This window comes from Lacerta agilis, chromosome 8, assembly GCF_009819535.1.
Source record: "Lacerta agilis isolate rLacAgi1 chromosome 8, rLacAgi1.pri, whole genome shotgun sequence".
Classification (NCBI taxonomy): domain Eukaryota; kingdom Metazoa; phylum Chordata; class Lepidosauria; order Squamata; family Lacertidae; genus Lacerta; species Lacerta agilis.
The window spans coordinates 25,175,355-25,193,125 of NC_046319.1; the positions used below are offsets into that span (position 1 = coordinate 25,175,355).

At 47.7% G+C, this 17,771-nt stretch overlaps 1 protein-coding gene across 1 annotated transcript in view; it reads left to right on the top strand.

The window, feature by feature from the left end:
• The window catches only part of CCDC30 (coiled-coil domain containing 30), a 41,328-nt gene extending 24,624 nt beyond the window's left edge, over window positions 1-16,704 (top strand). Inside the window, 16 exon segments of the mRNA XM_033157079.1 lie at window positions 2,089-2,181; window positions 2,348-2,473; window positions 2,711-2,827; window positions 3,145-3,314; window positions 3,830-4,076; window positions 5,444-5,605; window positions 6,308-6,517; window positions 7,572-7,729; window positions 8,306-8,471; window positions 9,131-9,252; window positions 9,904-10,045; window positions 10,541-10,677; window positions 11,907-12,021; window positions 12,733-12,800; window positions 16,496-16,536; window positions 16,538-16,704. Coding sequence (XP_033012970.1) covers window positions 2,089-2,181; window positions 2,348-2,473; window positions 2,711-2,827; window positions 3,145-3,314; window positions 3,830-4,076; window positions 5,444-5,605; window positions 6,308-6,517; window positions 7,572-7,729; window positions 8,306-8,471; window positions 9,131-9,252; window positions 9,904-10,045; window positions 10,541-10,677; window positions 11,907-12,021; window positions 12,733-12,800; window positions 16,496-16,536; window positions 16,538-16,704 — 2,241 coding nt within the window.
• Window positions 16,705-17,771: the final 1,067 nt, after the last annotated feature.

A 17,771-nucleotide genomic window follows, 5' to 3' on the forward strand; every position in this document is an offset into this window, starting at 1 on the left:
TCTTAAGCCTGACTGAAGAATAAAAAAGTTTTCAGCAGGCATTTTAAAATCTGAAACAGAAGAAGGCTTCTGAATAAATAAATATGCACATTCTTGTCAGCCATTTGCCCTTACATATTTTTTTGTATGCTGTGTTGGTGAATATATGCTGACGGGTAAAAAGGACTGATGTGGGGCACGATCACTGGATCCAGTGCAGGGGAAATCTCCCTGGCAAGAAAGCGATCTAGAACCCTGAACAGTTGGAAGCTATAAGGTTGAGCTAACAGTTTCCAACTGTCAAGAGCAGTTGGAGTCTTCCTGAGCCAAGGGCCTCGTGTGCCTCCCTTCATAAGATGGAGCTACAGGAATACTTCAGTGATAGGGAGCCAGAAAGAAACATAATATGCCCAGGAGTAGCTCAGTTGGAGATCAGGTATATTGGCACACAGGTATTTCCATTTGGTTTTCCTCGCTTTGTAAGCAGGGTGGCCCTGCAGATGCTCCTAGACAACAACTCTAATCAGCCCTAGCTAGCATGGCCAACAGTCAGGGGTGATGGATATTGTGGTTCAACAACATCTGGGGGCTCAGAGAGGTTCCTTAGCCCTAGCCTAACTGTAGGGCCAGCGCTTCTTACTAAGCCTAGTTCCTGGCCTCGGCCAGACCATGACGTCCTGGGTTTCCTTTCTTGATGGAGATGGAGGGTTCTTTGCAAAACCAAAAACAGCCCCCTCTTTCCTAGGTGAATGGAACCAGTGCTTTTTGGGGGGGGGACGCAGGGGGACGCATACCCCTAAACATTTTGTGAATCTAAGTTTGGCCTTATTGAGGGGCAGAATTTCAATATGAGTAGGAAAATGAGAGTACTCCTAAACATTTTTGTATAGAAAAAAGCACAGAATTGAACTATAATAATTCTCAGTTTTGCTCCTAAGTGGGGTTCTGTTCTGGTGCCACAGCACTAGAAAATGAGGGAACGAGTGGGGTGGCTGGCATTTCTCATGGGGAAAGTCTCCTGGATAGGACATTGTTGTTGTTGTTGTTGTTAATCATAATTATTGCCCGTCCTTCACCCTAACATAGGGCTTGGGGCAGCAATCCCATCATCTCTTGCCATTGACCCAGCTGGCTAGAACTGATGGGGGCTGGAGTCTATAAAATAACATATTTTCTGTTTGGTCCTGAGTAAGGCCTGTGCTCCATTTAGCCCAGAGATGTGTCTTCCTGCTGGCAGTGATCCTGTGTGGTCCCAAGCAGAGGCATCGCCCTGGCCTTGTTACATGAGATATGCCGGCACCTGAAGCCAGGCCTTTTTTTGCATACATGTGTGGCGGTGCATAGCCTACTTTCCAAAGGATTCGGAGGGAAGGTGAGGTTTGAGCTCATGAGTTCTCAGCTCACACTCTCAACCAGCTTTTCTTTGATTGATTGATTGATTCCATTTTTATACTGCCCGTCTGTGGGAGCTCAGAGCAGTAAACAGCATTAAAATACAATCTAAACAATGAATCCCAAAATCAAAATACAAAGAATACTGGCTGCTGAAATTTCAGTAAATGTATAAAGCATATTAAATATTGTATCTACCACATCTTAAAATATAATTTATTAATATATATAACACATCTATCCCACCTTCCTCTTGGGTTACATTTAAAAACATTGTTATAAAATACAATAGTTAAAATATATCAAAACACATTCAGAACCAGCAACTAAAATCCAGTTTGCCCTGACTTCAGGTCAGCATCATCTGCCCCTTCATTTCCAAAGGCCTATCTGAACAGGAAGGTCTTAACCTGTTGACGATAGGATAATAGAGAGGGTGTAACCTCTCTTGGGAGGGAATACCACAATATGGCAGCAGCTACAGAAAAGGCTGTCTCTCATGTCATCACCAGCCATGCCGCTCGGAGAGAAGGTACTCACCTGAGGATCTTAGAACTAGGGCAGGCTTGTAGTGGGACATATGAGCTTTCAGGTAACCTGGGCACCCAAGCCATGTATTCCATGTATATGTGAAGTGGTTGGGGGACTGAAAGAAGGGCTTGCCAAGGCACTTCTTTTTTAAACAACTCTTCCCTCTTGTTTGGGGTGTGTGTCAAGATTTCTCGTTTAGAGGCAGAACTGTGGAAAGCGCAGAAGAGTAAATCCGATATGGCTGACGAAGAAACAAGCAAAGTGGCAGATTCCCAAGAGGCAAGGAACAAGGTTGAAGGGGGTGTTCTGGGGGCCCCTAGATTGGGAAGGAGGTGAGAGGTGGGGGTGCAGCTCTAAGACCCACCACCATTGGGTTGCATCGTCCACACTTGCAGACCTCCCCTTTCATCAGGCTGACAATGGTTGCAATTTTCACTGGTCTCAGGTGGAGAAAAGTAAGCGAGAGAAAGTGGAAGAGCTGGAAAGCAAACTCTTGGAGGAGACAGAGTGGAGGAAGCAGCTGGCCTGCAACCTCGAAATGACACAGAAAGCATTGAAAGATGGAAAGAAGGTGAGTGGTCCCCAAATTATTATTGTCAGCTGATGCCTTGATAAAGGAAATAGTTTGACTGGTTCAGCAAGTTTCCTGTTGGAGATTCCAGCCTCACATACACAAGATCACAGGCTTGGAAAGGACCCCTGGGTATCATCCAGACTGAGCCCACCCCCCAAACTATAACAGTAACTTGCCAGCTAAAGAGCTCTGATTGCAAGCCAGCCCAGCTAACTCCTTTGGCTGTTCAACCAGGAGCTGCACAGTTCCAAGTCAGAGCTTCTGCGACTTCGGGGAGCAGCTGAGGAAAGAGATTTTCTGCACGTGACTCTTGAGAAACTACAGCAGGAGAATGTGATGCTGGAAATGAAGGTGAGCCTTGTGGGAAGCTTAGTAATCAGAAGTACTGGACTTTGAAAACAATGCCCATGAATAAGCTTCCTTTTGTTGAGACAGACCATTGAGTACACTTTGACTGGATCTTAGCCTCCCACTCCCCACCTTGAACCAGGATGACCCACGTCACATTACAGAGTGAGGACCCCCAACATTTTCAGAACACTGCCATGTGATATTTGGAAGGGTGGGGGTGCTGTTTGAGTTGCACAAGCCCACCCCTTTAGGGCCACACTTTACTTGGTCCTGGTCAGCACACTTAACTTGGGATATTTGCGTTCCTAACCTTGCAGGTGTCAGAGCTCTTCCAGGAATGTGAGCAGCTCAACCACGTTCTTACAGAAGGGAAAAAACCTGGGGAAATATCGTTGGCAAGCCGGAGGATGTGCACTGAGCTGACAGCTAAGGAGAGGGCTTTGGAAGATCAGATCCACAGCCAGGGAGAAGAAAGAGAGCAGCTGCGGTAAAATATTTAAATAAAGATTTAAAATGTATGCATTTCTAAGCATACTGAGCTGTCTCCGGTGTCAGTCCTGCTCAGAGCAGACCTACTGAAATAAGTAGACATGACTTTCATAGGCCTTCACTTCCACACCATATATTTAAAGCACTCTGATACCACATTTGCAATCATGTCTCTCCCCTCCACCACCCTAATAAATGAGCACTGCAGTTTGTTAAGGGTGCTGGGAACTGTAGCTCTGTGAGGGGTCTCCCAACAACTCTCAGCACCCTTAACAAACTGCAGTTCTCAGGATTCCCTGGGGGATGTCATGTGCTTTAAGTGGACAGTTTGTACGCGGCCCATGTCAAGAAGCACCAATACTCCAGCATGTATCCATGCTTATATTTTTGTCCCTTATCTTTGGGGAATTACAAAACTCGCACCCCATTTTTAATAGGTTATGTTGTAGTAAATGGCATATATGTGTCGGCCTCTTTCTCTCCTCTCCTCCCCCCTCCACCTTCAACCTGAAGTGTTAAATTGTTAGAGAGCAAGAAGAAAACGGAGGAACTAGAAAAGAAGGTTAAGGAGAGCTATGAAGAGAGAAGACGCTTGTGGGAAGAAAACATGCAGTTAAGGAAAGACATCCTGGATCTCCAATGTCAGCTTAACACCAAGAGCACGGCAAATGTCAGGATGAAACACGAGACTGGCTTTGGAGAGAATCCACCCCGCAAGACACAGACTCCCATGGGGAGCACAGATGGGGAACAGAAGCAGGTAAGAAGGCTTCCTGAATGAAATACCTCTCTGCAAGACAGAGATCCCCCAAAGTAAGGCAGCCTCCTGCAAAAAAGAGAAAGTGCAGTGGGTTTTTTTTGGGGGGGGGGTCTCAGTAGGGACACGGAATCATTGTAGATGCAGATGTGAACAGAGGAACCTAGAACTTTTCAAAGCTATTTCTTAGAATTGTATGTAGAGTTGGGTGGAGCCCCCTAAGGGTCTCCTATAGGGCCCCCTGCATTGCAAGAATCACAGCTAAGTAATCCTGGACAGATGGCCACCTGACCTCTGTTGAAAAACCTCCAGAGAAGGAGACTCCATTGCCTCCTGAGGTTGTCTGTTCCATTGTTGAACAGCTCTTATGCTCAAAGTTCTTCCTGATGTTTCGTCAGTGGGTGGATAGTCCATAGTCACAGGTGTATAGGGGTATATTCAACTATGCCCTATGCAGAGTAGACCCGCTGAAAAGAATGGACCTGAGTTGGTCATTCCCATTAAGAACATATGAAGAACCTGCTGGAGCAGGCTAGCAGCTCACCTAGTCCAGCAACTTGTTCTCACTGTGGCCAACCAGATGCCTGTGGGAAACTAGCAAGCAGGACCAGAGCTCACGGACCTTCTCTCCTCTTGTGGTTTCCAGCATAGCTGGCATGGCTAGTAGCCATCAAGAGCCTTCTCCGGGAATTTCTCTAATCATCTTTTAAAGCCATCCAAGTTGGTGGCTTTCACTGCCTCCTGTGAAAGCAAGTTCCATGGTTGAACTATGCATTAACTGCAGTGTGTCAACTCTGAGTAACACTTTCATTGGATAGGTGAATACAACCCATGGTCTACTGGCAACCCTCAGTGGTCTATTGGTAAGGCTGAGAGAGCTCAGCAGATCTGGGAGCATTGAGGCAGTTATCAGCATGGGATTGGCTTCTGAGGATCACTTGGTTCCCAGAAGGCTCCTGGGCAGTGTTGGGCATGTCCCCAACTCATGTGGCCAATTCTGCTCAGGTGGTGTCACAGAGAGTGGGAAATGGTGCCAGTCCCAGTCCAAGCCATATGTTGCTCCTCTCTGCATTCATCCAGTGTGGTGTAGTGGTTAAGAGCTGTGGACTCGTAATCTGGTGAACTGGGTTCGCGTCTCCGCTCCTCCACATGCAGCTGCTGGGTGACCTTGGGCTAGTCACACTTCTTTGAAGTCTCTCAGCCCCACTCACCTCACAGAGTGTTTGTTGTGGGGGAGGAAGGGGAAGGAGAATGTTGGCCGCTTTGAGACTCCTTCAGGTAGTGATAAAGCGGGATATCAAATCCAAACTCTTCTTCATCTGGCAACTGTATGAGCTGCCTTCCTCACAGCTTCTGCTCTTGTCTCACAGGGTCTGCTGGGGAAGAGACCTGAGCAGAAGGAGGACGAGCATTTTCTCTGTCAGGATGTTCAGCGCATCCAGAACCTGGGCAGCTCCACCGAGAAGGAGCTGAGGTACGAAAGGGAGAAGAACTTGAAATGCAACATCTTGCTTCAGCAAGAAAACATCAAGGTAGGTGACCCCATCCCCATAGGGGCAGGAAATCCAAGTGACAGTTTTGAAAGAGATGGGGACATGTCCCTTCTTCTTTGTTTTCTTTTTCCTCCTCCTTTTCTTCCTTCTTTCTTCTCCTTCTTCCTCCTTTTAAGACATGTGTTCATTGAACTGATTTATGCCCTGGCTTTGTTAGGCCATAAGCATCTCCACTTGACTAACACATAATTTTCATTATGTGATTCATGAGGTTCTTCTTGAAAAGACATCTCTTTGCTTATTCCTGGCCCTTTCAGGCTGGATTTTGTGGGCTGTGGCCAACCAAGTTCCACCCGAAGCAGACCCTTGGAAATTAGTGGACATTACTAACTTAAGGTCCATTAATCTCAGTAGGTCTCCTCTGAGTAAGACTCAGTTGGCATTTGCTTGCCTAGTCTTGCTATGCAAACAGCTCTCCAAACAGAAGGTGTTGCTTGTTGGATCACCATTTTAGCTTGCACTTAGCCCTGTATCAATACTTTTATGTACCAGCTGAACCATGTCACCTCCTGTTTGCCACATGTCCCAGTCCGATTTGAGTGTTGAAGCCTTTGGCAGACCCATAGCTGGGAGTTGGGGTTCTTTGCCCGGCAATGAGGGCCTGGACAGTTAGCAGGGAACTGCCATTTTGTTGTCCCACTTTCCTGAAAGTGCCACCTTTTCTCTGCCCCATCCTTTCAGGTCAAAGCCGAGCTGAGGCAAATGCAGCTGAAGCTCTCCGACTCCGCCAAGGCCTGTTCATCACTCACTTCACAGTGGGAGCTCAGCCAGCAGAAGGTCAAAGAGCTGGAGCTGGAGCTGCTCAGGCAGTCGCAGGCGGCCAAGCAGCAGAGCAGCCTGAGGGAGAAGCTCGCCCAGGAGAAAGCCAGGGCCACTGAGGCTGAGAGAAAGGTCAGTGGCCAAAGCTGGGTTCACGGTCCCAAGCTGCTTTCGACAATGCCATCCTGAAGAGTTGCAGAAGTATTTGTTTAGTTAAAAAAAAATAGACCCTACTTTGCACTATGTGCCTCAATGTGGCTTGGTTAAACAGCAGAATTTGCTCCCACAGGAGGCAGTGATGGCCACCAACTTGGATGACTTTAAAAGAGGGCTGGACCAGTTCATGGAGGAGAGGGCTATTGAGGACTGCTGGCCAGGATACCTGTGCTCTGCGTCCATAGTTGGAGGCAGCAATGCTTCTGAACACCACAGAAGGGGGGATGCTCTGCTCGAATCCTGCTTGTGGGCTTCCCATAATAGGTCTCTAGTTGGCCATTGTGAGAAAAGGATGTTGGACTAGACGGGCCTCCTCTGGCCTGATCCAGCAGACTCTTCTTATGTTCTTAAGTAATGTTCTTTAGTTTGAAACATCCTCCTTGCAGCTTCTGGCCCTCTTGCTGCTTCCTGATCAGTGTCACTGGGTTGTTGTTGTTGTAGCCCATAAAGAGTTCCTTGTTTGTTCCTGCTGCATCTCGCACATTGAGGCAATGCTTTGCTTTCTATGTATCTCTTCCTTCCAAATCTCTGCTGCTCCTGAGGCTGCTCTTTCCTCCCTCCAACTTCTCTGGCAGACTGGGAAGGTGCATCCCATACAGCTGTGACTAGTTCCTAAATTCCTTAGGTCCCTTTTGTTAATGGTTACCTACCTGGCCACTCAAGCCTTCGCTGTATCGCCAGTGTGGTGTAGTGGTTAAGAGCAGTAGACTCGTAATCTGGGGAACCGGGTTCGCATCCCCGCTCCTCCACATGCAGCTGCTGGGTGACCTTGGGCTAGTCACACTTCTCTGAAGTCTCTCAGCCCCATTCACCTCACAGAGTGTTTGTTGTGGGGGAGGAAGGGAAAGGAGAATGTTAGCCGCTTTGAGACTCTTTCGGGTAGTGAAAAGTGGGATATCAAATCCAAACTCCTCCTCTTCTTCTTCTTCTTCTTCTTCTTCTTCTTCTTCTTCTTCACCCTTCTTCTTAGATTTTGGACCTGCAGCAAACACTGAAGGAATCTCACCACCAAGTACGGCTCTCTGAGACCCACGTCTTGGTGAGGAAGCAGCTGGAGGAGCAGCTGAAGGAGGCCAGGGAAGAGGAAACCAAGGCCCAGCGGCAGTTCCAAGAGGAGCAGCGAAAAAGGTAGCAGAAATCACCTCAATTTCTCTTCTGTAAGACAGGAACAAATTCTGTGGTTGTAGGGGGATTTGGCCAGGAAAAGTTTGCTCTTTATTCTTTATTAATTATTACATTTTCATTCCACTTTCTCTCCAAGAAGCTCGAGGTGGCATGCACGTTTCTTCTCACTCCCATTTTATCTACAGAACTCTATGAAGTAGGCTTGGCTGAGAGACTGTGAATCTGCATAGAGCTATTTTGAATTGGATAAGATGCAAAGGATAATTTGCAATTTTGAATTTGATAATTGGCATTACCAAAAAAAAAAAAAAAAGGTGATGATCCAGATAGTGAAAAGCTTCAAACTGCCAAACTTGCCAAATACCATATTTGCAATTGGCATCCAGTCATTAGGTTATGTCCAGTGCAAGTTCTACTCAAAGCTAGACCATTGACATTAATCCAGGTACATTAATAGTTTACTGTGAGTAGAACTTAGTTGGATACATCCCATTGTTAGTAATGACCATAGAAAAAATGAACCACACTGGATGATTTCCTGTTTTGCATCACTGGATTTTTCTCCTTGTTGGCTGCCAGGAAGCTCCTGGATCAGCAGACAGAAGACCTGCAGCAGCAGCTCAGGCACTCCCGGGAGAACGAGGCGCAGCTGGCCAGGACCTTTGCTGAGCTGCAGATCCAGCATCAGCATCAGGAGGCGCAGTTGCGGATTCTGGAAGAAGAGAAGAAAACCCTCTCCAATGAGGTGAGAAAAGGTCGCTGCTAGGGATGGTCAAATCCAGCAATGATTCAGTTTACCATTTTTTCAATCTATGAAGACAGAAATAATAAATAAGGCTTTTGTGATTACTTAGTGTACAGAAGCAGATGGTTTCAATTTTGTGTTCTCTTACCTGTTACTTTGTCTCATATAAAGCAGTGGCTGGTAACAATACTGATCCTATTCTATTAAACCAGCCCTGCTACCATCCACTCTCTCCACTGCCACCTACTCCCAAACTCAGCTGACCCCACCCCAAGCTGTCTCCATCAGCATTCAAACTCCCTTTCAAACTCTTATTCATCACCAATCACTTCCAAGCACATTTTGTCTTCCTCTCCTAACCTAACACATACAGCACTTTAAATCATGTATTATAGTTACCTGAACAATTCTCACAACATCACAGAGACCCTTTCCTGGTAGCCTATACAGTGCCTCTTGGGTGAGCATATGGGAGCAGGTAGCCCTTAGATGCTCTGGTTCCAGGTTCTGCAAGGTTGAGACCAGGGATTGTCCTTTTAGAACAGCAGCTACATGTGCTCTGTCACAAGTGACCGCATGCCAGCTTGTCCACATGGCTGGCCTCTGGCTGAATTTGGTTGGCAATTGACTGATGACCCCATGCCAAATCTCCTTTTCAGCATCTCCAGTGTCAGAAATACAGCCAGAAGATTTCAGGGCAGCTGTTGGGGTTGCAACAGGAGAGAGAAACACTCCGGGAAGAGTATGAGCACATCCTGAAGGAGGTGGCCATTTCTGTCAGGTGACTACACAAATGAGATTAAAGCATAGCTGTGGAACTTTTGGCCTGGGGCCTGAATCCAGCCCTCCAGGTTTATTTGCCTGTCCCTTGGGATTATCTCCAGGCCACACTCCTTCCTGGCTCTGCTTTGCACCGTCCTTGCATGCTTTTGTCTGCCTGGACTGTGTCCTTGAACTCTGATCGTGCCTCTTGCTTGCTTGGGTGGATGGCAGAGAGAGGGGCCCCTATGCAGAAACCAGCCTACTGGTCAGTCACTGCCCTTCCCACCTTTGCCTCTGACATCACCCACCATTGGTTTGTGGCCCTTGGAAGGTTGCCCATTTGAGGATGTAGCCTCAGGCTGGAAAAGATTCCTCAGCCCTGGGCTAATGGCCATCCATAGGGGGTTTCTCCTGCATACACCAGTGGCAATAAATACTACACGTCTCGAGTCTTTGGGATGGGTCATATGCTTCTTCCCTTTTCATGTTCATTTATAGATGTAAGTGCTACTGATGAGGAAGCCACCCCCTGGACTGGTTGGAAGTCAGGAGCTGGGTGCTGTCTAAGGGAGGACAGAGGCTGGGTATGGATTGCCAGGCCTCCGCTGACTTGGCTGTGTGTCTTGGGCACCAGGGCCCCTTTTCTGATGACTGCGGCCTGTTTTCTCAGGAAACAGAAAGAGCGACAGCTCCGACATAAGGCCAAGCTCCGGAGAGCAAAGGAGACCTCATCTGTGAAGTGAAGCAGCGTGATGTCCGCAATCAGGCATCTCGAGAATGAACTCAAGCTCTCCAAAAGTCAGTCAGAAAAGGTGAGAGCCCTCTCAGATGGTGGCTTGTTTCTAAAAATAATAACAGTAATTGAATTGTTATAAAAAAACTTTCCAATAAAATTTCTTGTTAGATATGTTTTACAACTGCACCCCCAGTCATGTTGGATAAATGTCAAAGAAAAAAAAGGAGTTTAGTCTGCCAAAATGCTAGATGATAAAAGCATGTAGCAGAATAACAACACCAAAATCCATAATAGGGCAACACCTTTATTAGGCCCATCAAAATGTCACCATAAAATAATGTGGAAGCTTTCAAATCCTCCAGGTGCCAACTCTTAGATGTTTTCCTGTTTGCTTGAATGCCTCATGCAAAATCCTGACGGTCTGGAGGCTCCTTGAGTGGGGTCCTTTTCCCCTCCGCATTTTAACCATGGTTTGATGGGGTTACAATTCTGGTGGGGGAAGGGAAGAGCAGAGAATGCTGGAAAATGCATCCCATGACAGGGCTTCTCTGCATGGCATCCCTCCTTGCAGGATGCAATGCTGATCACGCAAGTGACCACTGAGAATGACAGTTTACTCCAAGAAAAGCGGAAACTCACTCAGCAGCTCCACAAACTGGAGGAAGCGGAGCGGAGCAGCAAGCAGGACCTCTCCACAATCCAGAGCAGGTAGCAGCAGCTTTGTGTTTATATATATATATATATATATATATATATATATATATAATATATAATCTTGAGATTCAGTCCCATGCAGCTTGAGGTCTCTGTGCCGTTTGGCATTCAGCCGCAGGAGTCATCTTGACCACATTGGTCTCATCCTTATTGTTTAAAACGTATGAAATGCATGCTTTGTCCAAAGACATTGTCCAAATATTAAATTTGTCTCCTTTGTAATAGAACAGCCTTCACCATCCTCCCATACACATCTCGCTTGCACAGGATGATGGGAGTTGTAGTTCAAAACATCAGAAAGACATGAGGTTAACCAAGACTGATAAAGAGGAGCACTTGGATAAAAACGAGACAAGATAAATCAGCATCCCATATTTTCATTTCTTTTTTTCCTTTTATAAAATTTTCTTTTATAAGTATTTTTTTAATTATTTCTTTATTTTTTATTGTAACATGATGGCCATTATTAACAACCCAAAGGTGCAGTAACAGGGTAATACACTCTATCCTATACAAAGCAAGCAAGGAAACAAAAAATAATTAGAGGGAGAAGTGGTAACACACCAATATAAATCAAGATATCCATATTTCCTGAGCTGCCATGGATGGTGAATGTTGGGCATCTAAATCTGAAGCAGAGGGAAGAAAACTCCATCAGATGACATAAAAGTGTTTTGTATCTTCCTTCATCCCTCTGCAGACTGTTTTTTCCACAATAGTCAAAGTCCATAAATTCTTATACCGCAGATTTTTCAGGGCTTTCCATTGCTGGGCTTTCGAAATCCTAGCTGCAGCTAACATCCATGTCAAAAGCTCTTTAGAGCAACAAGCTTTCATCTTACTCGTCCATATATTCAGTAATGACAGTTGTGATGAGGCTTGAACAGGTGATTTAATTATTTTAGCTTTCTTCAAGCAGGGAGTGCAAGCACCCTGACCCTTCTCTGGCTGACAGATGGGGTCAGGCTGCTCTCCATATGCCGTAATTCCCTTCCCGGGAGGCAGGGGATGTCACCTCCTCCTGGTGACACTTTGGGCCAAAAGGAGAAAGGGGAAAATGGCTCTGGCTCTGGCCCTCAGCCAGAGCGACTTCCCCCTTCCTCTCTCCTTCTGGCCCCCGGTCGCTTCCCTCCCTTGCAGTCCTTTGCCACATCCTTTCCCACAGCTCCGTCTTGGCAGGGATAAACGTGCCACTGAGGCATCTTCCCTGTGGCTTTTTCCAGAGTGCGGCTTCTGGACGATGAGAACAAGCAGCTCCAAGAATGGACCCTGCAGCTGACGGGTCAGGTCGGGCTCCTGGAGCGGGCGCTGAGGAGCATTCATAGCCACAGCTTGGAGGTAAGGATGGGCTGCTGTGGCGGCTTTTGGTCTTCTCCTCAGCAGAATCAGGGCTTGGGGTGCTCACTGTTCCTCTCCTGCTGTGAGGGATGAAGATCCACCCCAGACCCTTGTGGCTCAGTCAGCATCTTTATGGGCCATCTTATTTATAGCCTTGGGCCCTTTCAGCTGGTCCAGCAGGTCTCTGTTTCTTCACTCTGGTTGCTGCCAGATCACAGCCATGATTTCCCTCGTGGTATTTCATTTGCCACCAAGAATTTCAGTATAGATAGCTAGTCACACACACACACACGCACACACACTATATCATGTATCATAGCTTTGCCCCTGCTTACTCTGCTCACCAACTCCTCTTGCCACTTTGGCAACTTCCCTTCCCCCACATCTGATCCAACAACCCCATCTTTACAGCTTCCCCATCTCCTTTCCTCTCCGCTCCACCCCCTTTTAAATGAGAGGCTGCTGCACAGAGCAGTTTGCTGAACTGCTGGGTGAAGGGCCTCTCCCTGCTTGCTTGGACCGGCTGGCCATTCCTCACACTGCAATTAGACAGGACTAACTTAGGTCCATTAATTTCATTGGGTCTACTCTGAGTAAAATTGAGTTGGCTACAGCCCAAAGCATTTATGGATAACAGCCCGATTTCTTCTTCCCTCTCTCTTCTTCTTTTTTTGTTAAAGGTCTTACTTTGTGCATGTTCCCCTTTTCCAGGAGCTGAAGAGTATCGGCTTCTCTGAATTCCAACCGCAAAGCAAAGTTCTCCCCCTTCGCAGAGTAAGGTACTGTGCCCCTGAGCTGTGCATGTGGGGGGCTGGGCAGGGTGGAGGGATGGTGGAGGGAATAATAATAATAATAATAATAATAATAATAATAATAATAATAATAATAATAATAATAATAATAATAATTTATTTCTACCCCACCCATCTGGCTGGGTTTCCCAAGCCACTCTGGGCGACTTTCAACAGAACATTAAAACAGAATAAAACTTCAAACATTAAAACTTCCCTAAACAGGGCTGCCTTCAGATGTCTTCTGAAAGTTGGATAGTTGTTTATTTCCTTGACATCTGACAGGAGGATGTTCCACAGGGTAGGCACCACTACCGAGAAGGCCCTCTGCCTGGTTCCCTGTAACATCAGTTCTCGCAGTGAGGGAACTGCCAGAAGGCCCTCGGTGCTTGACCTCAGTGTCCGGGCTGAATGATGGGGGTGGAAACGCTCCTTCAGATATACTGAGCGAGGCCGTTTAGGGTTTTAAATGCACCAACACTTTGAATTGTGCTCAGAAACGTACTGGGAGCCAATGTAGGTCTTTCAAGACCGGTGTTATATGGTCTTGGCGGCCACTCCAGTCACCAGTCTAGCTGCCGCATTCTGGATTAGTTACAGTTTCTCCGGGTCACCTTCAAAGGTAGATTCACGTAGAGTGTGTTGCAGTAGTCCAAGCAGGAGATAACTAGAGCATGCACCACTCTGGCTAGACAGTTTGTGGGCAGGTAGGGTCTCAAACCTGCGTACCAGGTGGAGCTGGTAGACAGCTGCCCTGGACACAGAATTGACCTGCCCCTCCATGGACAAGCTGTGAGTCCAAAATGACTCCCAGGCTGCACACCTGCTCCTTCAGGGGCAGTATTGCCCCATTCAGCACCAGGGAGTCCCCCACACCCACCTGCTCCCTCCCCCCCCAAAATAGTACTTCTGTCTTGTCAGGATGCAACCTCAATCTGTTAGCCGCCATCCATCCTCCAACCGCCTCACAGGATCTTCACTGCCTTCACTGGTTCACCCAGTCCGGGGGTAGGGAACCTGCGGCTCTGGAGCCGCATGCGGCTCTTCGCGGCCCTGCCGCGGCTCCGGGGCGGCTGCCTGGGGCGCGGAGGTGGCGCGGAGTGGTGGGGGCACTGCGCCTGAGAACTCCTCGGCCGGAGGGAAGACGCGCCAGCCCTGCCAGCGATGGAGGGCGGTTTGCAGGGGGGAGAGAGAGAGGGAGGGAGGGGGCAGCCGGGGGGAGGCAGCGGGGGGCGGGGCCTGGTGCGACGGCGGCAGCGCAGTTGGCGGAGCGGAGCGGGGCCGTCCCTGCCGCGGCTCGCCACTGTGAGCGCGCAACAGGCGCTCCTCCTTCGGCTCCGGGGCGGCTGCCTGGGGCCGCGGGAGGTGGCGCGGAGTGGTGGGGCACTGCGCTGCGCTCCTGGCCCGCCTGGGCTGCGCCCGCCGCGCCATCCTCCTGACCCGCCGCGCCTGCCCGCTTCCCTCCTTGGAGTGTCGGGCCCGGCGGGCGGCTGGGGTGTCCTTGTGGGGCTTGGCTCCGTTGCGCCTTCCCCGCCCCCCGGAGAGGCGGGCGGGCGGGGGACCTTCCCGGCGTCGGTCGCCGGATGGTGCTGCTGCCGCCTCCGCCTGGCTTTGCTGCTCCGCCTCGCCGTCCGGCGCCTCTTTGGCAGCGGATCCGGGGGGGCGCCCGGGGGCCCGGCCGGGACTCAGAGCCTTCCTGCGCCGCTGTGCAACAGGAAGGCCGGGCGGCGGCGGCGAAAACGTCCGGGCTGCTTTCTGAAACCTCCGCCAACCGGTGCTTCGCCAGCGCTCGCTGCGGGCGGTGTACATGCTCAACGATGGCCCCAAGGGCGGCTCGGGGGCCCGGAGCCCCGAGGCCGGCGCGCTGCAGAGCCTGGCACGATTCCCCCAAAAAAACCTGTTTTTTTGCTTTTTGGCTTTTGCCTTGCTCTCCCACCCCCCTCTCTTTTTTTCCTCCCCTCCTTTTTAATCCAAGGGGAGAAATCCCATTTTTAAAACAAACAACAACGAAAAATAAACAAACACCCCCCACAGCTGCTGCAGCCACTCTATTTGAATTTTTATTATTACCCTTTTCTCCCTCTATCCCCCCTTTTTCTTTTCTCTTCCCCTTTTGTTTTTGTTTTCAAAAAAAGGAAAAAGAAGAAAAAGATTTCTCCCCTTTATTTTTTATTTTTTAAACTACTACATATTTTTAATAGATATTCTCCCCACCCCACCCCCACCCCAATTTATATTTTTCCACCCACTTTTCCATTCCACCCCCCTTTTTCTTTCTTATTAATTCGCTTGCCAACCTATCTTAGAGGGGGAAGCCCTCTCTCCCACCCACCCACCACCCAATTTATATTTTTCCACCCCACTTTCCATTCCACCCCCCTTTTTCTTTCTTTCTTAGTTCGCTTGCCAACCTATCTTAGAGGGGGAAGCCCTCTCTCCCACCCACCACACCCCCAATTTATATTTTTCCACCCCACTTTTCCATTCCCACCCCCCTTTTCTTTCTTTATTAATTCGCTTGCCAACCTATCTTAGAGGGGGAAGCCCTCTTTCCCACCCACCACACCCCCCAAAACAACTTGAGCTGAACCCCAAAAAACGGGGGTAGATCACTGCTGAAAGTAGATCACAGTTTCTTGGGAGTTGGCCACCCCTGGTATAAGACATGTAACTAGAATAAATTTTTAAAAAACCAAGCAAATAATTGTAATAACTACTGTAATAAAGCACTGCTATAATTATATATAATTTCCCTAAAATTTTGGTTTCATTCGCCTTTCCGTGCTGAAATGTCACAACCTGAAGGACCATTGCTTGCCCCCCCCCCCCCAGTTTGATCCTGGTACGCCCCTGAGTCAATGCAAAAAAGTAAGAACTTATTCTGTGTGTTTTACTAATTATACTTGCATTGGCTCCTATACGTTATTATTATTATTGCATTAAGGTAAGAAACAATATATGCAGCGTTATATTTGTTTTAAATGTCGCAATGGTTTTGCGGCTCCCAGGTTTTTTTTCCTTTGGAAACGGGTCCAAGTGGCTCTTGTGTCTTAAAGGTTGCAGACCCCTGACCCAGTCCAAACCCCCCAATGATCTCTCCCAGAGGCTTCATATAGATATTAAAAAGCATGAAGAACTGAGGATTATCTGCCCATCCCTGGTAGTGCTGCAGACCTCCAAGGCAGAAAATGTCTGTATATCCAGAAACCAGCTTCTGTGGGTTGTCTGTCCTTCCCGGCACCAGACAAGGAATAGCTCTAAGATGGGGTTCAACAAATGTGCAGAGGAGCTTTTAGCCCCAGCAACTAGAGAGAGCCTTTATTTTCAGAGGCTGTGTACCTCTGCTTTCACCCTGCCACTTGCATGTGGCCCCAGATTTCACACAAAGGAATGAAGCCCTTAGCGTGGAAAAGTGCCCAGTCCTACTGCCAGTCCTGGTTCCCAGATATGGAAGGCTAGCTGTGGTTAGAAAATGCCCTCTGCATGTGCTCAGGTGCATTTGTTTTCTCTGTAACTGCCTCCCATGTTTTCTGGCTCTATGATTAATATGCATAAAGCTCTGCCAACCTCTTTAGCAGGCCGCCTTGCCTTTCTCCAGGAACTCAAAGTGGAGATGTTTTAGGTTCAGTCAGATGATGGCATGAACCTGAGGGCCCATGTGAGGCTAATGGTTTCTCTTCCAGCTTCTCAGTGATGGAGCTTTCGGACTCTCACGGCCTTCTGAAAAGCCGTTCAGGATGGCAAACCCGAAGACCACACAGAAAGGTCTCTGCTTGCCTCTTTGCCCTGCCCACCTTCGGAGATTGGCTACTTGAACGTGGCTTCTCCCAGGGAATCCTCAGACTTACGCACAGAGGAGCAGAGTCAAGCCTTGTGCTGTGATCACGTCTAAGGGGACAAAAGGGAAATTCCAAAGTGGAATAACAGTACAGAGACCTCTTGTCACTGCTAGGTAGTATGCTTCAATTTGTCAGACTTTTAGCTTTAAAGAAAACTTTATTTGTTAAAAATGTGATTTGTACAGATGTAGTTATGAGTCTTTAAAAATATATTTTTTTCATTAAAAATTGTAAATTATAACAAGAGAGGGATAGTTTTTACATACAAAAAAGAAAGAAAAGAAAACAGCAAAACTGTTCATCCTTCATTTGGCAAGTCTGTATGAGGATTCCATACTTAAGGAAATGCCCACTTGAAAGGAAAATACCGTAAATTGTTTTGTCTTCTCCTGCTGGATATGCCACATATTATTTGTTATGAGTCTTTTATCTTGTGCCAGATTTTTAAATAAATATTCCAGAAATGTATCTGTGACAAATTTTTTGAACAAAGGAGGACTCAAAAGGTTGCATCCAACTAAGGTACTGGTATACTCCGAATAGACTTGCTGAAATTAATAGTCCTGTGGTAGTCATGCCCAATATATTCACTGTGTCTACTCTGAGTAAGAGTAACATTGGACATACACCTTGGGCCTCAATATGCATTTACCGGTACTTTCCCTGGGCCCTAAACATCTGGAGCTTGAATGGTATTGAGGTGTTGTTGCCATCTCATACAAGTCAATGCAAAATATGGGAGGGATCACACCACAGCCACCAGGGATTTATATAATCTCAGCTTTATCGCAGATGAAGGGCCCTTCCAGATGTTTATTGAGCATTCATCTTAACTGGCTTTCACAAAGCTTATGCAGGTTAGTTCTTACCTGCCTCTTGGATAGTTACGCATTCATCCCATATTTTCAATTTTTTCCCCTGTTGCTTTCAAAACTGGAGGAATTCCATTTCTTGTTTTTAAGGTGGATTTGTTGAGGTAGGACAGGGTGGGGGGACCTTTCTAGCCTCGCAAGCCGGGTGCTTATGTTCCCCAGCCCTCACAGGCCAGGTTTGACAGTCCAAATGTGCATCACCCAACATCACAATGACATCGCCTGCAGGAATCTTCAGAAGTCCCGTT